The sequence below is a fragment of the Macrosteles quadrilineatus genome, unplaced genomic scaffold, assembly GCF_028750875.1.
Source record: "Macrosteles quadrilineatus isolate MER2022 unplaced genomic scaffold, UCM_ALF_1.0 Scaffold_9__3_contigs__length_116548681, whole genome shotgun sequence".
NCBI classification, from domain to species: domain Eukaryota; kingdom Metazoa; phylum Arthropoda; class Insecta; order Hemiptera; family Cicadellidae; genus Macrosteles; species Macrosteles quadrilineatus.
This window is the reverse complement of record NW_026542602.1, coordinates 13,190,778-13,217,536: the sequence shown is the minus strand read 5'-3', so window position 1 is coordinate 13,217,536 and position 26,759 is coordinate 13,190,778. Positions and strand designations below refer to the sequence as shown.

At 35.5% G+C, this 26,759-nt stretch overlaps 1 protein-coding gene across 8 annotated transcripts in view; it reads right to left on the bottom strand.

Annotated features, from left to right (window-relative positions):
• Positions 1-26,759, bottom strand: part of LOC129002312 (tyrosine-protein phosphatase Lar-like) — a 679,394-nt gene that overhangs the window by 7,144 nt on the left and 645,491 nt on the right. For 6 of the 8 annotated variants that reach the window (XM_054430012.1, XM_054430010.1, XM_054430015.1 and 3 more), the window contains 20 exons: positions 23,441-23,541; positions 22,526-22,721; positions 20,151-20,284; positions 19,401-19,551; positions 17,711-18,007; positions 13,907-14,046; positions 12,761-12,963; positions 11,522-11,682; positions 10,063-10,196; positions 9,164-9,301; positions 6,763-6,981; positions 5,990-6,127; positions 5,223-5,366; positions 4,546-4,821; positions 3,947-4,066; positions 3,077-3,268; positions 2,474-2,697; positions 1,787-2,012; positions 842-1,042; positions 7-225 (listed from right to left, as the gene is read on the bottom strand). In XM_054430012.1, coding sequence (XP_054285987.1) covers positions 7-225; positions 842-1,042; positions 1,787-2,012; positions 2,474-2,697; positions 3,077-3,268; positions 3,947-4,066; positions 4,546-4,821; positions 5,223-5,366; positions 5,990-6,127; positions 6,763-6,981; positions 9,164-9,301; positions 10,063-10,196; positions 11,522-11,682; positions 12,761-12,963; positions 13,907-14,046; positions 17,711-18,007; positions 19,401-19,551; positions 20,151-20,284; positions 22,526-22,721; positions 23,441-23,541 — 3,614 coding nt within the window. The remainder of the gene's footprint in view (positions 1-6; positions 226-841; positions 1,043-1,786; positions 2,013-2,473; positions 2,698-3,076; positions 3,269-3,946; positions 4,067-4,545; positions 4,822-5,222; positions 5,367-5,989; positions 6,128-6,762; positions 6,982-9,163; positions 9,302-10,062; positions 10,197-11,521; positions 11,683-12,760; positions 12,964-13,906; positions 14,047-17,710; positions 18,008-19,400; positions 19,552-20,150; positions 20,285-22,525; positions 22,722-23,440; positions 23,542-26,759) is intronic. The other 2 variants (XM_054430017.1, XM_054430018.1) reach the window with 1 other exon arrangement.

Below are 26,759 nucleotides of genomic sequence, written 5' to 3'. Positions count from 1 at the left end.
GCTTACCCTGGTGATCTGGAAGCTGCGGATGCAGTACGTAGCCAGTTCCTGTACGTCAGACAACGTGACTGTGATGACTCCGTAAGTCTCGGTGCCACGGGACGGCCAGTATTGGTCACACTTGATCCTCGTCCTCTCCTCCAGCTTAGTCATCATCACGATAGTGGCTGTCCTCACCTCCCAACACATCCTCCAGAAGTCACTGGTGGTCTCCTGCAGTGGTCCCTGTACAGGATTACATAGACCCTTGAATATCCAACCACTTGTACCAAGAGGTGTCAGATTACCGAGAATTTCAGACTGTAGATAGGCACTCTTTGACAGTTGATTTAAAAAAATATCAATGTTGATTGAATACAAGACACAATCTGATTTGGTGAGTTAACTCTAGCATACATAGCTGTATCATGTAGGCATGTATTACATAAGTTTAAATAATAGAGCTGTACTATACACTGAGTACTTAAGAACTCAAATCAAATTCAAGTATTGTGTATCGGCCAATCATTGTCTAATACTGTGTCAAATTATATATATAGTAAAAATTTATGATCATAGTATCCACATTACTAAGTAAGTACTAACCGTAATTTTGTTCATAAAGTAGACCATGGTGTAGGCGTACACATAATTGAGTCATTAGTCTAAACTAGATATAAGTGTTCACATATGGTACTTATATTACAGGATTTTTAGCAAACTTATAGCATAAATTTTTTTACAATGTTTTACACCAATTTAAAATGCTGTGTAAGGCTGATTCCTAGACCTATCCATTGAAATTGAGAAAACAACCAATAGGCTAGTTCTTTCTCAGAGAGATGTTAGATTTAAATTGTACCTGAGTGGCGATGTAAGCGTTGTGTTTGCGATATCCGTCGCAGTAGTTTGCGTTGATGTAGTCGCTGCCCAACACTCCCTCCATTGGCTGCAGGATCACTCGAGAGTGGTCGTACGCGATCACGTTGGCGTAGCGGTTCTTAGGCTTGTTCACCTCCATGTTGGAATGGTCCCATGTAAACTGTTGGCTGGTCTCTATAGACTGAGGGACAATAGATTGTGTTTTTTAGTTCAGAGAAAGTATTTACAAATAAGCAATTCTGAATTACAATTCAGGATTGGGAATTAATCCATAGACCCATCATACAAATGACCACACACATTAGTACGGTAATTTGCTAGTTTAAATGTGTTAACTACCGGTGCTCTTTTTTTGTAACTAATTAAATTAATGGTCCTGGGAATCAAATGATAAGTAGGATCTTTATGAAATATAAGACAGCTACGTTCTAATTAATTTCAAACTATTTTAGCTGTTTCTTTTTTAATATTAGTAATTTATTTAATTGTTCTACTTTTTTATATAATACAATTTAATCATTGATAATGCACCAGGCATCCCGTATACATACTATTTACAATATTTTACAACACATGCATTCCTATAAAATAATAATTTAAAAGAATTAAAATCAAAATACTAACAAAATAGCAAATGGGTATTAGTTATATCCAAAACTATGTTTTACTGTCTTTTGAAACCAAGCATTCAAACATCAATCAATCAATAAAAAAAATCAATTATTCAAACAGTACATAAAATGTCACATTCCAAAAGAATCTATTTATTTTCATCCATACTAATAACTTTGACCTTCTGAGAAACCTCAACAAAACTTCAAACAGCATTCAAGAAATAATACAAGCCCATAAAATACTAGGTATATACATTCAGGAAATTCATATCCAAGTAACTCTAATAATTTAATAAATGCTAATGTCTTACCTCATATTCCTGAGAAAATTTGAGATTGTCATTAGCTTTAAGACGCTCAATGTGATTGGAGAGTTCCGTGACGGGGATGGGGGGGTGAGAGATCATGGCGGGAGTCTGGAAGTTGAGTCGTCTCATCTCTACAGGATCAGAGGGAGCATGACTCGTAGCGACCTCCCCACTCATCAGTGGTCGGGTGACGGCGGCCTGGTCTGGGGACTTGCATGGCTGGCGGCGTCTGGAAATGCACAAACTTGTCAGAGGCTACTACTACTACTAATATAGGCCTACAAAAAATGTTTGTGTGGATGGGTTTGAATCTTGACAGGATTTTGATAAAATTTAGAAAATACTAAAGCAAGTTAATAGAGCTTTAAAGAAGTAAAACGATGATTCCGCAAAATGGTATTTTGAAAAATGTAAAAATCCTCGTTAACTTTATAATGCACACTTATTTTTTACAAATTCACAAAAATAATAAGTGTGGATGGGAAAAGACTAACACAGTTATACAAATATTTATTAACTTTAATCACAGCCCATAAACAATTGTGATCATTTCTTGATGTAAATTGATGTTTAGTACACATGCTACAGGCCTGAATCATTGTCCAAATTTCCAATTTTCCATATGAAAACGACGCACACTTTTGATCACAGAGAACTTGTATTTACTTAATCTTATCACCGCCAACTCACTTCTTGATGATGAAGAGCAGCACCAGACAGATGGACAGCATGAGAGCCGCTATGATTGGTCCAATGACCCACACCATCCCCGCCTCCTCTGTGTTGCGGTTGACTGACACCTCGGAGATGTCTGTCAGGATATTGGGGTTGGGTCTGCGCGGAGGGTCACCTGGCGGCACCTCACGCATGCTAAGCGACAGAGGTTCCGAGAACGGTGATGATGTGAACAGGTGCTGTGGGAAACAAGCAGTGAGATATTGACCATAAACAGCTTAAATATTTAGGTATATTAAGTAAACAATACATGTTTTTAAAGTACTCCATTTTTTATGGATTTTTATATCTATTTTCCGGTGTATGTGGCCCAGTCGCAATTTAAACAGGAAAATAACTAATAAACAGTAGGTTACCAAGTGGTATATTGTAGTCAGAAACCAAAAGCTTTGCATTACACGATGTAGCAGCTAATATATTTGAATGTTTAACCAGAGTTAAACTGCTGCTTGGAGTTAGGGTGAATGATAGGCTGTGGTGACATAACCCAAATTTGACTTATATGTTTGATATTGGAACAAAATATTCTTTTTGCAGACCTGAAATAAAGAAGCTTACCTTATAGGGAGTGTCGACAATAGCTCTGACGAAGATGCGGTAACTCATTGTCGGGTCGAGTTTACGATTAACAAAGGTATCGTAAGTGTCTCCACTCCCGAGGTGAAATGTGTACGGAATGTTACGTTGTGGAAATCTGGCAGCAATGTAAGGCACTATTTCGTTTGGTTTTGATTTACTATTATTGAACAGCTGAAAAAATAACGAAACCATTAGGTTGTTCTAATTAAAACAAAAAAAATCAATAGCGTTGTAAAGTAGTCAAAAATATATCAAATATTCTGAGTATTTGCGGGATGGTAGGTAGGTAGGTATGTAACTATGATTGTGGATAGGTAAAAGTGAAAAAACCAAAAAGTTAAGAAACCAGTATAAAGTGACTTGTATCTCTGATTCACATTCTAAGTTTTTTTTATTTGATAATGAATTTGTTGACTACAGCTATGCATTTGCTGTTGTGCATTTTATTGCCTTTCTATCAGGATTAAACACAATCTTTCTGAGAAGTAAGTTTAAGCATAATTAGCTCTAACATATTAATCACAATTTTAACAGGGAAACTACCGGTACTAGATAAATACAGTTATAATGGGATAGTGTCTGCTTGTCTGAGAAAGAAATAAATATATTAAGATTTTGATTTTAAAAATTCTATGGGTAATATAGCATGTTTGATGATTCGATACTGGACACAGTCCTTGACCACTGTGCTTTTGATAAAATTACGACCCTTTCTTAAGAAACAGCTGATCTCAGTCAGTGACAAAGCTACAAAAATAATTCACTCCATCCTACACTCTATTAATTAATTCATCTTAAAGCAAATACACAAAGAACTTGACTGGATTAGTGAAGATACTAGTAACCCACCTCTTCAAGTATGTATTGATCAGGATGTTTATGCAAGCCCAACTTATTATCAACAGGTACTACACACAAGTAGTAATTGCTGATTGGGCCATACTCTTCTGATGCTTGTGGTAAAATAACCTGGCAAGTAGAAGAATTTATTAGTGAGGAGTAAATCACCATTTAGATAAGCGTAATCAAAAGATTTAGTTTGTTAAGATAAGATATTGTCTTTACAAAATTTTATTTAGGACACTGTATTGCTGAAATTTTAAGGCTAATGCTAATAGAAGGTGTTTTTTTTATCAAAGCCTAAAAGCATTCAGAATTAGCGATAATTGCTATCTCAATGGAGGCTGTTTTGGATCTAGTTAGCTCTAGGATAAACACACTTGCATTTTAGTTAAATGTTTATCTTTAAGCTGTCAAAGTTCTTCTTGTACACAACCTCTGTATTGTTTATGACTACTGCCAATAATAGTATTGTATCCTTACATTGTGTTAAAAAAATTGCAATACATTACAAACATCAAACTTGTCCTACTAAAATTGAAATTTGAAGACATGGTAAATACGTAATGAAACAACTTTGCACAGAAAGTGTTCCCTGTAAAACTTACCTGTATCTCCTCGCCATTGACAACCCCGTAAAAGTCAGGTTTGACCATAGGCTGAGGCGCCGCCATCTGAGTGGTGACCGTGATCCTGGTAGGAGGTCGGTACGTGTGATCGGACGGGATTGCAGACACGTTCACATTGTATGTTGTGAACGGTGACAGTTCGTTGATTGTGTGTGAACGAGTATCTGTATCGAGCAGAATCGTTCTTCGAGGCACTACTTGGGTCTGAGTGATTCCCTGGGAGTCAACAAACTCCTTGACTGCATCGTAGGATATCTGAAATGAGAATATGTTTGAGATTTTTTATTTAGGTAATAGCTTTGGGTGGGTTGCTAATCTAGCGGTTAACATATCAAACTCTGTTATCACTATTAGTGTAAAGGAGATACCTAACACTACTTAGTTCAGGTTGGAAATCATGTTATTAAGTTGAGGTGGGACAGTAAAATATTTTTTTATGTTTATGATCCATAACGGGTCTGTTCTAGTATTCGTGATTACAAGTATAAAAAAAATGTAGACCATTATATTGAGCATTTAAAAGATGAATGGCTTGAATTAGTTGTTGGTCTGATGTTTGGAGTTGTACCAAATATTGTGTTAATTTATTTATACCGGTACTTTATTTTCTATACAGGTGGACCATGCAGCTTATATAGGCGTGGTTGGACACGTACCTTGTAGTTGACAGGGTTGAGCCTGATGGGAGGAGCCCAGGAGAGAGTCATACTGTGAGTGCTGACCTCATGAGCTCTCAGGTTCAACGGAACATCTTCTGGCTTGACCTTGACTGTCACCTTCTCTGACAGCCTTCCGAGACCCTACAGACAAACATCACAATGTGCTGCTAGGTTAGGTTCTAATGTAAAAATAGTACTCCAAAACACACACACAAATAGTTATAATGTGGGTTTTTAGAGAGGTTAGTGTTTAGTTATACTTGGATGGTGTGGACTCTTTAACTTTGTTTTCTGATGGTATGTGGACGGATTAATAGTTTTTTCACATTAATTTAAAAATTTGCTGATTAATTAGATACATGGTCTGAGTTAAGTGTTTAAAATGCTCATCTACAAAATGATAATATGGGAAATGGCAAGTGATAATATTAATTAATTAATGATATTGATAATTCCTGACAAAAGGGTGATGTTAGATGGTATCAAAACAACCTCAGTTTTGAATTGGGTTCGTTCTCTTACAAAAAATAAAAAAAAGCCAGTTGTGTAAAAAATATTAAAAATAATAGTAGTTGAGAGACAAATTTTATCAAAGAAACCCTGTAATCACAATGATGGTTGAATTGATCTAACAATCTTGCCAAGCAAAAATAGAGAACTTTGTAATAAATTGTGTGTAAGTGCATTGCATCATCGTTCCCACAGTTTGTTAAACACAAATGCACTAACAATAAATGATGTGATAATACAATAAAAAGACTCACATTCTTGGTGCGGGCGGCCACAGCGATGGCGTACTGAGCGTACTTCTCCAGGTTTACCAGATCAGCTGACTCTGTGAGAGCAACCGTCTTCTGCTGCCACTCGTCCAGGTCCTCTACAGCTGTCATGGTGTAGAACAGCTGACAAAAAGCAACTCAGTTGCATTAAAATCCTTGGACACTGAACTGTATTTCAAAATATGATAATTTTATTACATGAATTTTTCTGAAGTAGATGACTCTTTATTATATCGGAATGGAGAAGTTCCTTAAACCATAAAGTGATAATAAGGATTTCATCATCTTAAATAATATTTACATTTACATTTACAGGATCTTAACAAGTTTCTATGGTGGTTCATTATCTTTTTTTGATTTAAACATTAACTTTTAAACAAAATGGAAACTTTTCCCACTGTCTTAAATGACACCATGCTTTGAATGCTTTGAATCTTGGTTACCAATGTTTAAATAAAAAATTTTAAACTATTGTTGATTGACAATTCATAAGAAAGGTAACTGAAGAAACACAGCAGTAGAGAAAAATAGTCTTCTTTTTGACCCGGGGTTTGTTAGTCATCTAAATTTAGATAGCATTAAACTGTTTTTTACAGATGAAAGTGGATCTGTCAATCTAAATACTTTTACCAAACATATTTCTTTCCACACTATCTCAATATCTAAGAACCCCCCCCCCTCTCACCACAATCTCAGGGCCCTTATATTTTAGTGTTGAAAAATATCCATAAAATGTTTTTCATGTTGGATCAACTCACCTGATATCCGATGATCTTCCCTCGGCTAGGCACTGTCTCCCACCACACTTCTACACTCTGGTCTGACGTAGCCACGGCTCGCACTCCCATCGGCGCTCGTACGATGTCACGGTCTGTGGTGACCGGCACACGATCACTCCATGGTCCTGCACCGGCTCGAGTGTGCCCTCTCACTCTGAACATGTAGTCTGCACTCTCCTCTAGATTAGAGAACACCGCCTATCAACAGAAACATAGAGGTAAGTAAAAATTCTTCACCAGGAATATAGCTTTTTTCCTTCCTTCATATCCTATCCTAGGACGTTAGGCTCTAGCTTAAACAGCTTTACTTATGGGTAGGCCTGGAGGGTCTACAAGCCACACCCTATATATTTCATGCAACCCTTTAATATAAAATAACTACAAGCCCCAGCTGTTCCAGATGCTTGTTTGTTCACTACGAACAAGGCTTATGGTTGTGCGAGTGGGATGCAACGCTACAATAGCAGTGAATGATTAGCGAATATGACGATCTCAGATTTAAAATGGCTTGCTTGGTTGCAATGGGAGCTAGATGGAGACCTTGATTCACGGACAACCCTCGTATATTGTAATTTTCTACAGTTTCAGTTATGAAACAAATGAATAAATAAAATAGGTAGTATGGTTATTTTTTGCCACCTATTGCAATAATTATCATAAATTAAACATAAGAAACACAAAATATAAACAAATCAGTAGAAAATGTTAAACTAAAACAGAAAAAAATATCTGACACAATTTGATTTTACACACAAAATTTTGTTTCTTACAAGTTAAATTATTTTATTTTTTATATTCAATAGTAGCTTAAAGAGTTGTCATGTAAGTTAAATAAGTAACAACAAACATTAACATGAACACAGGCATCTACTAATATAAACAAGTTTCTAAGCCAACTCCACTGTATTATTTTTAACACATTACTGATATTAGATTGATGCCATGGAGAAATTACTGCTGTCAGTGTATATACATCAGGGTACAGTAGGACCTCGATATCTCGAATCTGAAGGGATTATGATAACAATTCGAGTTATCAAGTTTTTTGAGTAAGCGAGGAACAAGTTATGAAGGTTATTATACCAAAATTGGAGATACTAAGGTTTTGGACTCTGGCTCAATAACGGGAATATTCTATTTAAGGAGGCTTTACTGATCGAAAACCATTCAAATTTGAATTGTCGGGGTTAAATCAAGGCCCCACTAGAAAAACAGGCCATGCTGCAGGATCCATGATGTGGATAGATTTGTTGATAGATTCACTGCAATATCCCATTCCACCATGGCAATATCCCATATGTTGTAGGTAAATAAACTGGCTGTCAGATTTTAATGGTAAGATTTTAGTACAACTATCCACCACTGTGACATAGTGCTGCACTGCCCACGCTGCAGCATGGCCGGTTTTTCTAGTGGGGCCTTTGGTTAAATATTTAAAGCCTTCAACTTATAGAGGTACTTTTAACATTGTGATTTATGGGGATTTTAAGGAAATTAAAAAATCAAAATATCAAGGTTCAAGTTATTGAGGTCCTACTAATAATCCACTCTTTGACAAAGTAAAAATCTACTTACTTATAATATATGATATCTGCAAATTAATTGATCTTTTAGGAATTTAAAAAGACTAGAAAATAATAAAAAAGTGATTTAATAAAAAGATGAACTATGTAATGAACAAAACAGACAAATTACTATTGTATTAAACTATGACAGAGAGTCTGTTTTATTTTTTTGTTGAATATTTAAGTCCTCTTTTAAAGCAAAATCACGCCAACGCCTCAGAACCGACAAATCCGCTGCAGAAGAGGCGGACTGTTGTTCTATATAACGTAGTGCTACATCAAAGGCAGCCACAACGTGGGAGTGGGATACCCTCTGCTTCCTGTCCCTATCTGCTTCACTTTCACTCTCCATTTTAACAATCTGCTAATCATAAAATAAAATTCAATAAACTAAAAATAGTTGAAAACATTTGAAAATAAACGTTTTGTAAACCTGTCGTAGTTTCACCTTGTATTTAATTGTTATATTTTTTCTTATGATTTTCTCTTGGTCCTTAATATATTCCTTGACCCAAAATCTGGTCCCAAGCATTTCAGACCACAGGTATTTTTACAGTCTGGACAACCAGTGTTAAATGTTTTGTTCCGTGTATTTTCAGTGTTTTGTGCCATGTTTATATTTTTTTTTATAGCACTAAGCCTTTGACAAACTCCACCATGAGAAATATTTCCCATTTTGACATTTTACCGGATGATGAAATAAAACATTACTTATTTACCAAAGCAAAGTTAAGGCCACCAGGTAATTTCAACCACTATAATGAACAAATTAGGCTAAAGCTGCTAATGCTTATTGGTATAGTGTATGTGTTCACCTTAGTCGCAGTGGTGTTCCTATCCATTACAGTAGATTGATCGCTCTTCTTGTGGAACTGAACATCGTAATGAGTGATCTGTCCGTTCCGGTGTATTCTGGAAGGCTGTTCCCACGTCACACATACAACGTCAGGCGTCTGAAAAAACCGGTAACAGTCAGTTTCTACCAGTGAAAATACCTGACGTACATACTACATGGGTAACTGGGAGTTTAATGAAAGTTGTAGTGAAATAATTCATACATAGTATATAGGGAAATTCAGGTGGCCGTTTAAAATATTATTGATATTGAATGAGTCATGTACTGGGATCAAATATCAGCGTTATGCGCTGTGATCTTTCTTGTGTATCAGACTTCATAGATAGATTTTTAAAGAGAGCTGTTTCTTTAAGAAATAGTCCCCAGTTTAAGGAATAACCGTTATCTAAATCATTCACAGATTATATAGGTGAAATGTGCACACGGTGGTGAGGTACACCCTGATTTTTATTGATAAAAATAGAAGAGTGATAATTATATTGTTACCTTTACAAACGGATAACAAAATTATTCACAATCGAACTTGAAGATAAATACAAAGTCATGTTTTTTGCAGTTAGATGTTATAGCTGTCATTAAAATACCCAACATCTAACAGATCAATTAAATATACACAAATATCCTAAATATCAAGTAAATAAATTTGTAAGAGAAAAACATATTTTAAATAACCAACAATTGCCAAAAAATAATTAACTAAGGACACTGAAAATCTGAAACAATAATAGATCATCAGATTTGACAATATCCCTTGGTGTGTCTTAAGCACGTAATATAATTTATTATAGATCTGGCAGTAAATTTATAAATAAAAACTTTAATTTTGGATGGAAATGTAAACAGTTTAAAATGTGAGACCTGAAAGTGGTGTGAGAGGTTGGCAGGAGGTCCAGTAGGGGGTCCCTCGGGCGTCAACAGGTATTTGATTGTCTCCTGACCAAACCCTATGGCGTTCTTGCCAGCGATCCTGAACTCATACTCCACCCCACGTTCTGAAATCAAAATTAAAATGTTTTAACATAAAACTTAAAGTGCAGGTGTACCAATGTTAATGATTCTGGCCTATACAATTTATTGTTTCCAGTCCTTGTCTAGAGCAACCTGTCCAACGCTAATTGCTTGATGGAGGAATTCTAGGCCGAAAATCAATAATTGATACCTGGTGAACTCCCAAGACCTTGGGTATATTTAAACAGTTTTTGTTATTACTGGTCATGGCTTCAAACATCTTTACATTTTTCAGGCATACTTTTTGGCTTGACTACGGCCTGGAAGAGCATTCACAATTATTGCTCCTTTCCTCAACAGGGAAGTATCTTTCAAAGTTGGACTTCCTAACCATAGAACGTCTAGTGTATGTAAGTTTATCAGATTCTACATTGAACTTATAGGAGTTTTTTTATGTCAGTCTACATTATTAGTTTAACCTCCTCTCAATGAAAATTTATATAGGCGACAGGTTTTGGATTAATTCTCAGGCCGCAGTTGGACAGGATCTCAACAAGTAGACACGTATTAGAGACATACAGTATAATGTACCAAGTTTTGAAAAGGAACATGTAACAAACACCAGTAACTAGATTGAAGATGAATAAAATGATTTTAAATTAAAATTGTGTATTTGACAAACATTCTAAGTCCAGCAGTTTTAAAATTTATAGAACTGGTGGTGTGCCTGTGAACTAGAATTTAATCACATGCTGCCATTAATTTCAATTGGGCCTAATTTCTGAGTAGAATTTAAATTTCATCACCAGGTTATCTATCTGATAGGATACTAAATCACTGTTTTCAACTCTTAAGTCCATGCTTCTATTTACCTAAATTGATGAAAATACAGTGAATATGTATAAAGCTGTATGACGGATTTTAATTAGAAAGTTGAATTAATAGTTTAAATGTTTGTTATATTAGTTTTATCAACAAATCATTATGGGCGATTGAATTTAGAGAGTTCTGGAATTGACTTTTGCATACTTCAGTAGACATCAAACTAGTTAGTAGGTGTAGTTATGGCCTTGAATGAGTGACCCATAGAGTGCAGCTAATGTTGGAGTTAGAATTATATTTTCATTTTCTCCCTTAATTTTTGATACTTTGTTTGGATATGTCATAGAAGATGCTTACAATAAGTTGTCTCTTCTGTTTGACTTGGTTAAAATGTGGGTGGATTTTTTTTGTGAGCACAGACAGACGGCACAATCTGTTGATGGCTCAAATCAACTACGGTCATTTTTATATTCATTCAAAAACTGGCTGCTCCTTTAACATGGGAATGGACTGTCTACTTCTATAAATGCTCGAGTATAAACAATACCTAGTTGGTTAATTTTGTAGGACGTTTCCTTCATCAGCTCCTCTTTGAGGGGTGTCTCCTTGACTCCGTATCGCAGTCTGTAGCCTTCCAACTCTCCGTAAGTCATGGTGGGACGGCTCCATTCCAGCTCTATGCTAACTTCTGGTTCTCTCTCTAAAATTCTGGAACACATGTAAAATGTAGCAAGGTTTAATTTTTTACACCCTTTTACAAATTTTTTAATGATTTTTTTATCGATGTTTGTTTTAATTGAAGGTTCATATGATTTTTAACACAATATGTCCATATTTGAACAAAATAAAGGCAAATGGAAAATACGTTTCAGCCTTATTCACACTAGTGTAAAAAGAAGCGAAACTTAGTTACGGTATGTGAAATACTCAACAAAATTTACTAATGCTGTCAACACGGCAGTTTATTCAAGGTAGGCCCTCCAACTTGTTGTTAGCCACACTTTAGTAAGATAGATTTAAAAAAAAGTCCTGAGACCTACACTGGTTATTGCAATGCCTTAGGCAACTGAGTCACCAGGTCACTATCTGCTAAAACCTAAATGCAACACTAGTCCAGGCAGGTAAGATCCAAGGAATTACTCAAGTACCAATGGGTTATTGGTGGTGCTGTGGGTGAGATGCTGTGAAGTACTGGACATGTTTTTAAATTGTCAAAAACTCATTGAAATTACAGATTTTTGACAGTTTTTTTTTTTTCTAAGGATGCTAGGCACGAGTTTGGGATTGTTTTTCACATCACTTCAGGCTTGACAGGGGTTGCGGCATTATCATTTAGATAAAATCCATTGGTGATTTGGCAAGATTTGAACCCCGGGCCTCTGGGTCCGCACTCTTACCACTAGACCAGCTCGCTTCCCTTATATTTTGACAGTACAAACAAAGAATTTTAAATGAATAATAAAAATCAACACTACCCTATTAGAACAACACCCCACAATATAAAGATACAAACAATAACTTTAATTATCAACCCATCATGAAATTCATGAATTGAGAACAGTAAATTAAATTTATTTGATTTTTTTGTTTATGCCTTATTTGTTATGTACTGTTTATCTTTGACTTGTGTTTTTGTAATCAACTTTATTGACGTATCCAAATGCATGTACATGTCTAATGGAATAAAATATTGATTCTTGATTCTTAAATTCAAGACCTTTTTATACATCTTTTTGACAATGAATTTCTATGTTTTTTTTTAAGAGATACTCCAGCAAGTACTTACTTGAGGTTGACAGTTGGTCTGTTGGGTACTCCACCGGGCGTCTTGACACTGACAGGCTGACTCCTGTCTCCGTCACCCTTGCGAGTCAGTGCTGCCACCTGTACAGAGTACTTGGTGTCGGGTTGCAACCCTGAGATGTTGAGTTGCAAGGCAGCTCCGTCCAGCACGTCAAACCTCATTGGCTCGTTCAGCAAACTCTTGCCCTAAAAAATATTTTTTAAAAATTTTCTATAAAAAAAACTTATTTTTGCACATTTCTTTCCACTTTAAAGCTTTTGGAATTTAAATATCCAGGGAAAGGCTGAACCCCCTTGATATACTAAATTATTTGTTTTTTAAGCTCTTTAAAAAGGTCAAGAGAGAAATAGGAAAATTTTTTTTGAGGGTCAAAAATGAGAAAACCCTTTTATTTACCCCATAAACCCAAGTTTTTTGGGGGTTTATGGGGAATATGTGAAAAAGTTTATGGGGGAAAAAAGAGAAAAAATGTTTTTCTCATTTTCGACTCTCAAAAAACAAAATTTTCCAATTTCTCTGTAGACCCTTTTAAAGAGCTTAAAAACAAATAATTTAGTATATCAAGGGGTTTTTGTACAATTATTTTGGTAACAAAAGAAAATTCTAAAAGTTGTAAATTTAAAATTCACATGTTATTCTTATGGAGAATATTGTAAAATGTTGTAGTTTGCTTGTTTATGGATATTTTGGTCAAACTTGGCAAATTTATTTATTTTAATAATTATTTAGCTACCTATTAATATTTTACTAAAAACCACAATTTATTAATTTCCTTGTAGCAGCAAACCTAGGTACTCGTTAAACCTAATATTATTTAAATAGATTTAATTGAAAATCAATTCAAACAAATGGAAATTAGCTTAGTCGGCAGGATTGCTGCGGCAGGTTGTATTTGATCTTTAAACTAATTATATTTTATGGATAAAATATTATATAGCTTTGGGTAAGCATAGTAATCTATCATCAATCATTTATTTATATCCTTTTTTTTTTGAAAGCTAACTGAAATTTTAATCATTAAATTCTAACCAGACATAATCATCAATAATTTACATTTATATTATTTATTCCTAAGAGTAACGGGGAAAAACATAGAAAACACATTTTACAATTGAGGATGCCTGATACCTCCTCCTTAGTCTCCTGGACGTGGATGTGATATCCCCGGATGATCCCGTTCCTCTCCTTCTCCGCAGGAGGTTTCCAGGAAACATGGATCGCTGTGGAGTTGATGGCTTGTACCTTGACATCCTGTGGATCTCCGGGAACTGGAAACCCAGAACAAATATCTTAGTCGGCATCTCAGAGTGGTGCGAGGACTGCGAAAACTAAACCTGACTTTACAATACTTGATATTGAAGATTCTGAATTGAAAATGAATTCATTAATCTAATTGAATATTATACTGTTCAAATTAAAATATCTATCTACTGTTCATTAAAAACATAACCTAATACGCTATATCTTAGGTATAAAATCGTTTACTGGTTAGTCTATAAAACATTTGAATACCAACACGAAAACGCTCATAGTAAATCCCACACATTCAAAGATAGAGGTTAGGAAGGCAAAAATCAAACGTCAAAGCTGGTAAAACGTCTAAACTACAAACTGAGGACAGATTCAGGGCTAATCCCCGTCTACACAGTCAGTGATGAATACTTACTCTTGTTGGCTGATCCACAAACAGTTTGTCAAAAAATTTGCAGGAAAGAGAAAAAAGAAAAATGTTCTTAAAATTTGGACACAGAAAAATCTTTTGTATAAAAATAACATCAACACAGAGGTATGAAATACCTCTATGAAAAATGCAAAAAGTGTCCGTCAAAAAGTACTGCGTTCTTGGAGTTCTCTGAAATCCCTGTTCAAAATTAAAAAGCGTCACACCTTAGTGGCCAAAACACACTCAAAAAGTGGCACCTACAAAAATGCCAAAAAGCTTGAACTCGTCCAAAAGCCTACGGATATCTTTGCATTGTGGAAAAAGTGCCACAAAAGCCTAATGGGGATTTTCTGTGGCAAAAAGGTTTTCTTCACACAAGGAAGTAAGGTTGAAATATAGGTAGTTCCTACTGAAGGTTTAATGAGAACAGCTAGTTGGTTCAACCAGAAAAATGCTTTTCAAAATAGCAAAAAGGGGGCTTACTAACAAAGGATAACTGTAAACAAGTCAAAAAGTTTTACCTATAGACCTACATAGAATGTTTAGGGTAAGGAAACTTGGCTTCATATAAAAATATGTAATTGGTATTCAAATTCAAAATAATGACAAACAGTTATAATAATAAAGAGCAAAATAATACAATGCACAATATTGAAAATAAAGTCTTACCTGATTTGAAAATAAACTTATCAAAAGCTATTACGGTAAAAATAATATTTACAACGAAAATATAGAAAAAATTAACCTACCAGAAACTATAAGAACTGAAAATAAAGACTAAATACTCTATTTTACCTTTACAAAAGTTCAATCACCCTTTTAAAGGAAAAAGCTTGTAATGTTTAATTACATATAAAATGCTATATTATTAAATACAACTTTTAGCAAACTCTTTTCAATCTTTACACTGATTTTACTTTTTTGTTCATGCAGCCGCCGCAAAAGATACATGATATAAATTGGTATTGGTATTCAAATGATAATCTTTGTATCACTTTTAAAACTACAATCATAAAAAAATATTCATTGAGAGCAAAAACCCCAAAAATATATTAGAATATGAAACATAATATTATGGTAAAATTAAAAATCAGAGCGATTCAAAATATGTTTTTACTTAACTTTTTCGCATAGATTGTTTTTAAACCAGCGATTTAAAAAATAAATCCTCAAAGATTTGTTAGAAAGAAACAGATAATTCACTTATCATACCTGTTTTCCTACTTACTTTAAAACTAGTTTCTATAATTTGTTCTAACAGTTCTAGAAGTTTATGTCTATGTAGGTAACAATACTTACTATTGGTTCAAAGTTAGACTAAAGGTAAATTTAAACATGTGAAACTGCATTGGTGAGTACACATTAAATGAAGTGCTGTGCTTACTTACGTACATACATTCAAACATACGAGTAATTAGGGAAGGGGTGTGAGGGGTAGTGACATGCACTAAAATACGAGTGCTCAGTGAAAAAGTGAAAAATCCAAAAGTGATATCCAATTTAGTACAAAAATAACATCGTAATTATTTACACATTCAGTGCGTTTATAATAAATACGTGAGTGTGTGTGACACGAAAAATAAGCAGTGGTGTGACAAAAATACTAAATCTGTGCAAAAAGGTCAAAAACCATCTGAAGAGCAGGATCCCTCAGCCGCTGAGAAAAAACTGGATTAGTCGACTATAGACGGCACATACAAAAAGCACAGGAAAAATGTCAGTAAAACATGTGAATTACAAAAATCCTCGACCAAAACGGCACGAAAAAGTGTGCTGCTTGGTCACAAAAACCAATGAAAAAGTCACATCACCCATTGCAAAAATATCCAAAAAGTGGTTTGGTTTTAATCTTTTTATAGCACTTACAAAATTCGATTACATGAAGCATTGATGAAAAGGAATCCAGTATAAGTTTTGATAACATGGTCCAGTTCCCACTAAAAATGGTCTATGTTTAGGAATGAAAAAGTTAAAAATATTACATTTTAAGGAACATGGATACGAGCCAAATGAATAAGATTAACACCAGTCATTAGGCACCATAGTTTAAACATGAAAAAAAGGAAATGGGCACTAATTGCTTTTCTGAATTAAAAGAACAAGAAATCTTTTTTTTTACTTATATTTACTTACACATGGGAATTTTAAACAATTTGTAGAGGACGAGCAAGTATTTTTATAATTCTTTTATAATCAACTTTAATTCAACCTTGCAAGAATTGGTTCTTCACTGAAATAGAGACAAGTATGATATAGCATGGGCAATGAGAAATACTATATGAACATCCTTATTTAATATACGTATAGTCAAGGATAATCTCTGTAAAGATACTAGAAGTGTGAAACTGCAAAGTCACACGAACACAGCTTGAGAAAGAATACATTGGTTTTTAGTGGTTAATGGCAGTAAATTAAGACCACGTCAATACCCATTGTATGTTGTGGCAAATAAAAAGATTATTGGATCTGACTGTAAGCTTGGCAGCAGAAGATTTAGCTAGAACTCTGAGTTTTTACAAAAGTCCATGTGTTTTTTTAATGTTTTTGGTTCTCTGTACAGAGATTACCTGAGTGTGGTTGAAGTAGTCAAATCTCTAAAATGTATTTATACATAACTCATGTTGGTTTAGATTACTCTATGAAGTATCTGAACAATCTGCCAAACTTTTAAATCAGACAGATATTATTCCTTTAATTGTTTTTCTGATACGACTTCTGCAGAGCTAAGCTAATAATAAATAAACAAATGAGGCCCAATAATATTTTCAGAATCCCTCAAAAAGCCTTAAGCAAGTGTTTCATGCTTTTATGATAATGTTATAGTGGCTGTCACAACTTACTACGGTAGTATAAATCTTTATTTTGTTCCTTTTATCATGGTTAGGATTTACGTTCTGACTGAAAATTACATGAGTACACAAACAAAGCCACATATTTACTGTAATGAAATGGTTTGAATATCCATCTAAACTTAATTGTCTAGTGAAATGCAATTAAAGTAGCATTAAACCTGTACTATGTAAAGTGAATTTTTATGTAATATAAAAATTCCAAATTATCAAACCGAGGTATCCTAAACACGACAAGAATCACCAAAATTACTGTATTTTATGTTGAAAAACATTATTTAGAATTTGTTCTGTTTACAAACTTTTTTCATGCAATAACCCGTATGACAGAGTGGAGAAGCTGGACAGGATGAGAAGAATCAACCACACCCAGGTTGGGAAGGACGAGGGGAGAAAGTTGGAAAGAGTTTCGTAGCGTACCGTCTTCGTGAGTGCGGACATTGATGGGGTAGCTGGGCGGACCGTCACCAACACTCGTGCCGGCCAATACCCAGATACGGTAGTCGGTCCATCGCTTGAGCTCGTCGATTAGAAACGAGGTTGTGTTCAGTTTGACCTCGGTTGCTTCAGAATCGCTGCGTCCCGCCTCTACGTAGTGCAGCTTGTAGTACACTATGTGGCCATTGCTCCGCTCGGCGGGGGGCGGCCGCCAAGACACTCTGATGCTGGTGGGGCCCTCTGCCAATCCACTCACGTTCTGAGGCGGGGCCCCCGGCACTGTAAACATCCCCTCCCCATGCCATCATAGAGAAAAAAAACTTGGACCACCAGTGGTGGAGTCCAAATAAACGTAAAATAAAGTAAAAGGAAAATCAAAATTATAAATAATAGTAAATAAAAATACAGTTTTTAAGTCAATGGTGAAATACCTAATTTGATCCCATACCACAGTTAAAATGTGAAATACATTTGACATTTTTTGGCATTTCGAAAATTGTGCATCCAATAAAATTTTTATTGGGTGTAGATAAATGTTACATATTGATTATAACATTATAGCCCATATCCTACTGCTTTGGGAGGACATAAAACTGTAAATTAATTACTGTGATAAACTTTGAGAAAATATAGTTTTTTTTCAAATGAGAAAAAGTGAGTATTTTTTACATTTATTTATTGTTGCAGATTTTAATTATATTTTATTGAATATTATTGTGAATAAAAAAAAATAAAAATTAATCTCTCAAGCTGAATAATCCATAAAACAACATTAGAATGTTCTGAGTTCTTATGATTTTCAAAATGATCGATAACATTAAAAGTATATTATTAAATTTGTAGAAAAGATAGCATTTCCATACAATTTCAGTATGGATTTTTATTTCAAGTATTTGGACATTAACATAAAATACCTACGACAAATACAAATTATTTTCTGTTAGCAGTAACACCCTGCATCCATTGTATCTGATTGGGACGATGAAATGCTGAAAGAGAAAAGTTGTTAGTCACACTCCACGCAGTCAATAATCACTCTGAAATCAAACTGGGCAGCTAAAAACCAAACAAACTGTGCATCACAATGCAAAAACAAAAATTAAAAACAGAAACATTGCCTAACGGGTGTGCGAAGGGGACTGCTGTGCAGAAACCTTCAAATAAAACATCGTGAGATGGTATTACCTTACCGGCAACTTTATATACACAGTAATTGCGCTGCCATCCTAACCTTACAGAATTTAAACAAATTTATTTAAAAAAATCTCAAAAGTGACTAATTTGGATGATTGATTATGAAGATAAACCATCCCAAATTGTCTTTAGTTCATGAATCATGATGGCAAGTGTTTGATTTAGATTATCCGTAACAAATTCATTAAAATCACAAACTTAAAGAAAGTTGAGATTGTTTAACAACTTTTCTCAGCAAATAAATACTTGCAAGCATATAATATTCTATGTTCCATCCTATATACTGTAATCTTGTTGTACCCTACTACCAGCAACAGAGCAGTGGGTAGGCCTACTCTTCACCCTATCAAGAGCCCATCAAGTATTCCATAAAAAGTTTTTCTAAACGTTTCCCGATTTTATATCAAATTACAATTTGTTAGGTTAGGATGGCAGCGGGCATGCAGTGCAACATGTAGCCTACCTCCCCTCCACTTACCGTACTGCTTGGTGCGGACGGGGATAGGAGGGGTAGTTGCCCCCTCCCCTCGCTGTGACCTCGCTGCTAGCCAGATGTAGTAGAGAGTGTTGGGATAGAGACCGATCAAAGTGTAACTCTCCGAGATAGGTATCCGACGATGGTGTTTCTCCTGAAATGTGATAATAATGTATGTAATATGGAGCATGTAAGATGCATCCTGTAGGAGCAGGAACAGAAGAAGGAAATTACGATGGAAGGTGAGAAGAATTGCTTTCAGATTAAAACCCTGCAGGGGTATTATTATTATTGTTATTGATTATGGGAATAAGATCATAAGTAATGATGTTTGGAAGAGGCTATGAGGGTTGAGTAAATTCAGTTGTGGTTTTAATTGGAAAGTACAATTTTATTGATTGATCACCATTAATATTTAAATTATTTTGGGTAGATGAATTAAATTAATTACATTTAAATGTCCTTTTCATCGTTAGTTTGATTACTCTTTGAGAACTTGCTTATTTACAAAAAATCAATCTCGGATGCCACGTGATCACATGGAATAAAGAATATTTCCAAGAAAATGGTTTCAGACACAATTTTGTACTGCAAAAATAGGGGAACAATTTGGATTATTTAAAGAAGTCATAAGATAAATAATGGAGGTAAAACAAAAACTATACAAAAAAAAAAAATTAAGGGAGACATGATATGCAGCTTAAGTTCATGGTAAAACTGATGGTTTCACTAAATGAGTTTGCAAATACTGACCTTTGCGTAAGTGTCATTCCAGTAGAGTTCATAGCTCACAATGTTCTCACCCGAGTGAGAGGGTTTACTCCACTGAAGCGACACAGAAGTCTCCCCAACATCCGTCGTGATCAAGTTCTGTGGCTGACTAGGAACTGAAAAAAGGTTCCAAGAGTTAACATTTGGATAAAGACCACCATCATTGATGCAATTAATTGAAAGTAATATATTTCTTTTCAACAGAATTAGGAAGTGGAGGAGTAGAATACATCTCTATATCTAAAAGATTTCATTATAAAAACAATAGTAAATAATTAAATGCATTAAATAGAGAGGTAGCAGGGCCACGTTAAGGGTCAGTGTATCCCTGGGCAAACCCAAAATCAGCTCCATTATTTTCTAGTGCGGGCGGGTAGTGGTTAGGGGGCGCCTGGTGGGCGCTCCTCAACCACCGGCGCCCCTGGGCATATGCCCAGTCTGCCCGTTTATAAAAGCGGGCCTGAGAGGTAGCCATATTGTTTTTCCTTTTTAACTTAAAATGCTCCAGGCTTCGTTGGAGATTTTTTACAGTTACGGTAAAATGATAAGGTAAAATTTGCAATTTTATCACTATCAATAAAATACTCTTGATACGATTAGCATGACTGCTTGGAAGGACTGTGAATAGATCTATACATTTATTAAAATGAGAATGAGGTAAATATTATTCTGATGTGTAAGTTATAATGGAGAAATTTCTGATCAACGAGTGCTATACTTTTTCATTCTCTCTACAAAGATTTTTTTCAGTGCCATCCACATTGTCAAATAAAGTTCACTGTCAGATGTTTCGGCCTTGTAGTCACATTATATCATCAGTGGATATCCACCCTGGACTTATAGTCTCAGTTTCACTATTGTCGGGACCACGTAAGTTTGCAGTTGAGGGAGGAGCCTATTTACCATTTGGTTTTGAATGAACCAATGAGAACCGTGCGGTGTTGCCAAATCTGTTAGTACCAGCTAAATTTAATATTGCTTAGTATATTTTAATTAGTGTTGTCAACGGGCGATGTGGCAACGTCGCACTAGCCTTGTCTTGTGATTGGCTGCCACCAACTGCAAACTTACGTGGTCCCGACAATAGGGATGCTACTTCATAGCAAAGCCAAACGTCTAGCAGTGAAACTCCATCTGAAACCACAGTTGGTGCTGAATGAATAGATGGATTCTGACTCAGTAAATATGATGGTACAGACACATTTATACTGCACACAGAGTGTGAACGTGGTTACAAAGGTAATCTAGTTATAGAAAATAAATCCCCAATAACTTCAGTTCAGTGATAATTACGAAATTACGCGACCTTCTAGAACTATCCAAAAGTAATTTGTAAAACAGTCCTGAGAGCCTAGAGGAAGGAGGATGTGGACTCACCTCCTTGCTGTGTCTTAACCAGTACGGGGGCAGACAGCAGGCCCGGCCCCACACTAGTGAAGGCTTGTAGCCTAATAGTGTAGATGGTTTGGACTCACCTCGTTGCTGTGTCTTGACCAGTACGGGGGCAAACAGCGGGCCCGGCCCCACAGTGGTGAAGGCTTGTAGCCTAATAGTGTAGATGGTTTGGACTCACCTCGTTGCTGTGTCTTGACCAGTACGGGGGCAGACAGCGGGCCCGGCCCCACAGTGGTGAAGGCTTGTACCCTAATAGTGTACATGGTTTGGACTCACCTTCTTGCTGTGTCTTGACCAGTACGGGGGCAGACAGCGGGCCCGGCCCCACACTGGTGAAGGCTTGCACCCTGATAGTGTAGATGGTTTGGACTCACCTCCTTGCTGTGTCTTGACCAGTACGGGGGCAGACAGTGGGCCCGGCCCCACACTGGTGAAGACTTGTACCCTGATAGTGTAGATGGTTTGGACTCACCTCCTTGCTGTGTCTTGACCAGTACGGGGGCAGACAGTGGGCCCGGCCCCACACTGGTGAAGACTTGTACCCTGATAGTGTAGATAGTTTGGACTCACCTCCTTGCTGTGTCTTGGCCAGTACGGGGGCAGAGAGTGGGCCCGGCCCCACACTGGTGAAGACTTGTACCCTGATAGTGTAGATGGTTTGGACTCACCTCCTTGCTGTGTCTTGCCCAGTACGGGGGCTGACAGCGGGCCCGGCCCCACACTGGTGAAGACTTGTACCCTGATAGTGTAGATGGTTTGGACTCACCTCCTTGCTGTGTCTTGACCAGTACGGGGGCAGACAGCGGGCCCGGCCCCACACTGGTGAAGAATTTTACCCTGATAGTGTAGATGGTTTGGACTCACCTCCTTGCTGTGTCTTGACCAGTACGGGGGCAGACAGTGGGCCCGGCCCCACACTGGTGAAGACTTGTACCCTGATAGTGTAGATGGTTTGGACTCACCTCCTTGCTGTGTCTTGACCAGTACGGGGGCAGACAGCGGGCCCGGCCCCACACTGGTGAAGGCTTGCACCCTGATAGTGTAGATGGTGTGAGGTGTTAGGTCACTGATGGTGGTCAGCTGATTGTTGTCTACCATCTGAGACTCCCACGATGCCATCGGTTGCTGAGGGTTCTCTGTGTAGTACACTTTGTAGCCCTGTGGACCAGACATACATATGTTAAATTAAATAGATTCTAAAACTTAAAATGTTTCTTTCCTAACTTAGGTGAATACCAGAATGGTTACCTACCTCAAGGGCCCAACCCTGCCAGACAAAATGGAATACAGGACTTGGTCCAAATTCTGTTTGGTTAACCAATACCGTGTACTGGTATGTACAAGTTCTATACACAAACTAACTAAAAATAAATTTTTAATTTAATTTTTTAATTCTTTTAAATTATATTATTGTATTAACAAAATTTCATTTAAGGTAAAACAAAATTTTAATTATCCTTATTATTATCCTATTTTATCCTATTAGCGTTTTTAAACAACCCATTGTCTGACACGCTTGCTAGAATTGTTCAGATTTCTCGCAAGGATAAAATATGCAATAGCATGGAAGTGGCATAAAAGGACTTTGTCCATCAAGTAAAAAATACAACAAACAAAATTTATTAAAGACATTTTTTGAATGAAAGAAAAATGAGAAACTAACTGTAAACAAACTAAATGTAATATCATGCTATAGTAGTCAAAGCCTGAAAAAAACAAAAAAAAAAAAAAACTATAAATACCTCATAGAAATGTACAATGCAACACATGATTAAAATACTTGGCTGCAAGCACAGTCTTTGTTTTTTCAAAAGAACAAATATATTACTGATATTATTTAAACAAAACTTAATCTTATCATAAAATTCATCACTTACCGTGACTTGACCGTTGGGAGTCTCAGGTTCGTCCCACTGTATCACCATGGTGCTGGAGCTGAGAGGCCTGACTTGGACGTTCCGAGGAACAGACCCAGGTTCTGGAACACAAAATTACACATTCAGCAAAGAAAAAACCGTAACGTCTTAAATAGAAAGACTGGACTGACAAATTCTACTGGGGAATATAAAATTTTGTAAGGCTTAGTGGAGGGAATTCTCTTTGATTTTGAAATCTAATTTTTGCTTTATAGATTTTGGAGTAGCTTTGCTTAGGTTTAGATTTAAATCATCAAATGGTTTTTTTTTTTTTAAGAGGTTGGCGGCCTCTTTTAACCTTGCATTTGCCCGTCCACATAGACTAAATGCCCGTGCGTGGAACGTTTCCAGCAAAGCAAGGAGTGAGCCGGTACAGTACAAAGGTGAACTGTACTGATAAAATGTTTTTGGCAGTGACCAGGATCCGAACCCACGATATCGCTGCCTTTGGCCCAAAGTCTGTGACGCTACCGACTGAGCCACCGACTCACCTATAAAGAATTATCACACCTGCATTCATTACATTAATTACACACATTAATGACATTAATTACGAGACCTGTAGAATTATCACAGCTAAAAAAAGTTTTATACAATTTCAACCTAGAATCAGGTAGAACTTAATCAGTAAATTAGCGAAATCCAAACATTTCCTAGCATGCAAAAGAGTTATTACTGGTAAGAATGCATCCCAAAATGCCAATAGAGGGCTGGTATGCAAATAAAAAACTCCATTGGAATTAAAAGACAAATACTTTATAGTCATATGGCCAGCAAAGACATTGAGACAGAAATATTGGTACAAACTAAGTGTTGTACGAAATAAAAACTTTGTAATTGTAAAATAATTTTAGGACATAATCATACACACATTAATAATTTTATAAAGTAATATAAAATGAGCAGATTCTGTAAGGGACTTAAAAATAAAAATAAAAATTATATTTTATCAAATAAACACAGACAATTTAAATGTTAATAAAAGAAGAAAATATGGTAATTAAAAGATGCCCTACTTGAAAGTCATTAAAGCCATTATGTTAAAATGACAGGGAATTGAAAACTCTGTTAATTTATTGTTGTCACATTAAAACTTTAAAATGGGAGTTTCTTCTTGTCTCAGGCCTGACTTAATAACATTAACAGCTTTTCAATTTACATCCAGTGATAAGAAAAGTACACAGCAATGGGGCAACTTAACAAATTGAAAAGACTGTCATGAACAAACCTATAAAGTGATTGGTAAGAGATTAAAATCTCTCATTTTAATCTTTTTATGAGGGTGGATTATTAAATACCTATGGACGACTTTTTTTGGGACTTAAAAATTGTTATATTCAGCCCGCACACAAAATATCAATACTATTTTAGTCTAGTTATTCTGTGTTTACTATATTTAGCTTATAGGCAATGGGAAATATTAATACCATGTGTAATTTACTTGTGTGTTAATTGCACATTTTGGAATTCCCTGCAAGAAACTATGTTGTGATAACCCAATTACTGCACAATTTGTCAAATTACTGTACTCTTTAAAATAATTCATTAAAAAGTCTTTTAGAACATAAATATTTAGATAAATTTCTAGTTGTAGTGGTGAAGAACATGTATTTAAACACATATAAATATTTATAAAACTTTTTTCAATGATAGGGTTTTGATATAATGGTTAGTATTTTAATGTGTTGGATTTAATTGAGATTAATAAAATGTAATTGATAACTATATGACTACAGCATTATGGATTTATGGATGCAAAATTTGGTTTTGGAATACAGAAAAATATATAGCATTGTTATATTAACTACAGTATTTTTTAAAATATTTTGCTATAAACAAATTAATACCAGTATGATAAATTGTACTTAAATAAAAATGTCTAAAACCATTCAATTGATTCTATACGAAACTTAATGAAAAATAGTTTAATTTCCTGAATGTTGTCTGCCCTTGTTTTATTGAAAATATTAAAAATTAATACCATGATGGTGTAGCCTCTTCTGGATCGTCTGAATCAACTAATAAAAATAGGTTCCCTAGTTTATGTCAAAACAATCTGCTTCACTAAATTTGATTTACATATTCAATTCAAACCACAATAAACATGTTATGTTTTGTTCTGTGATTAAATGAGTTTAAGTTAGTTTTTGATTTTATTTCACTGGCATTGTTAAATGTTTGGATTATTCATTAGCCTTTTGACATCAGTTAGATCACATAAAACTTTATTTAACATCTACTGGTAACTATAACTGGTATGGTGGTAGAGCGCAGGACCTCGTTCTCTGAGGTTCAAATCATGCCCGATCACCGATGGATTTTATTTAAGTGATATTTCCGCAACCCCTAGGTCTAGCCTGAAGTAATGTGAAAAACAATCACAGCCTAGTGTCCGACAAAAAACTAAAATAATCAATACATATAAAAAATATTTTATCCAAATTTGGTTAAAAATAAACTCATCTTTGAAATGAACCAAGATATACTCTGTCAGATAGACTTATAGGGAGGGGTAAGAGTGGGTTGTGGGGGGGGGTGTCTTTAGGTTGCAAATTGTATCATAATGGGTGTCAGTCCTAACAGACAACCACCAGATAAGACTTAACTTTCCACCCCAAAGACCAGTCACCTTCTACTGTTGAATGTTATTATGCCTCTGGGCTTCAGTCAACTGGATACATGGAGTTAACCGCATATAATTTTTATATTTTTTACTTGGGAATAGAGTATGTGGTAGAACCATTATGTGTTCAATTTCTTCAATTTGTTGACCAAAAGGAGTTCCAAATGTGTAAAACATGGTATTCATTGCAAATTGTATTGTCTGATTCATAGTGTTTAAAGGGCTACCATGGGTGCCAAAAACTGAGAAAGATGTTTACAATCTACATTTGAGAACTGTTCTGGGTTTACTCATTTGGTAAAAATGCCAGTAGTTGTGGTGGGTGAGAGTGGATTAAAAATGTGTACTGCACTCTTTAACATGTGTATGTTTAAGGTATGGTTTTTACTATTAATCAAGCACAACCTCTGCTCGGGTCTCCCGGCCCTTTCATTGATTACAAAAACTAAGATATGTATTTTAAAATAGTTTTCATCAGCCTAAAATGTAGAGTTTAACTGTAAAAAGAAATTAAATCAAAACACATTTACGTTCTTGTTATGAAAAGAAATGTTTAGAAACCAAATTTATATGGTTTTATTCAACTTAATAGTCAGCTACATTTTACATGAGAGAATTGCACAAAACTGTAAACATTACATACATAAACAAAACAGT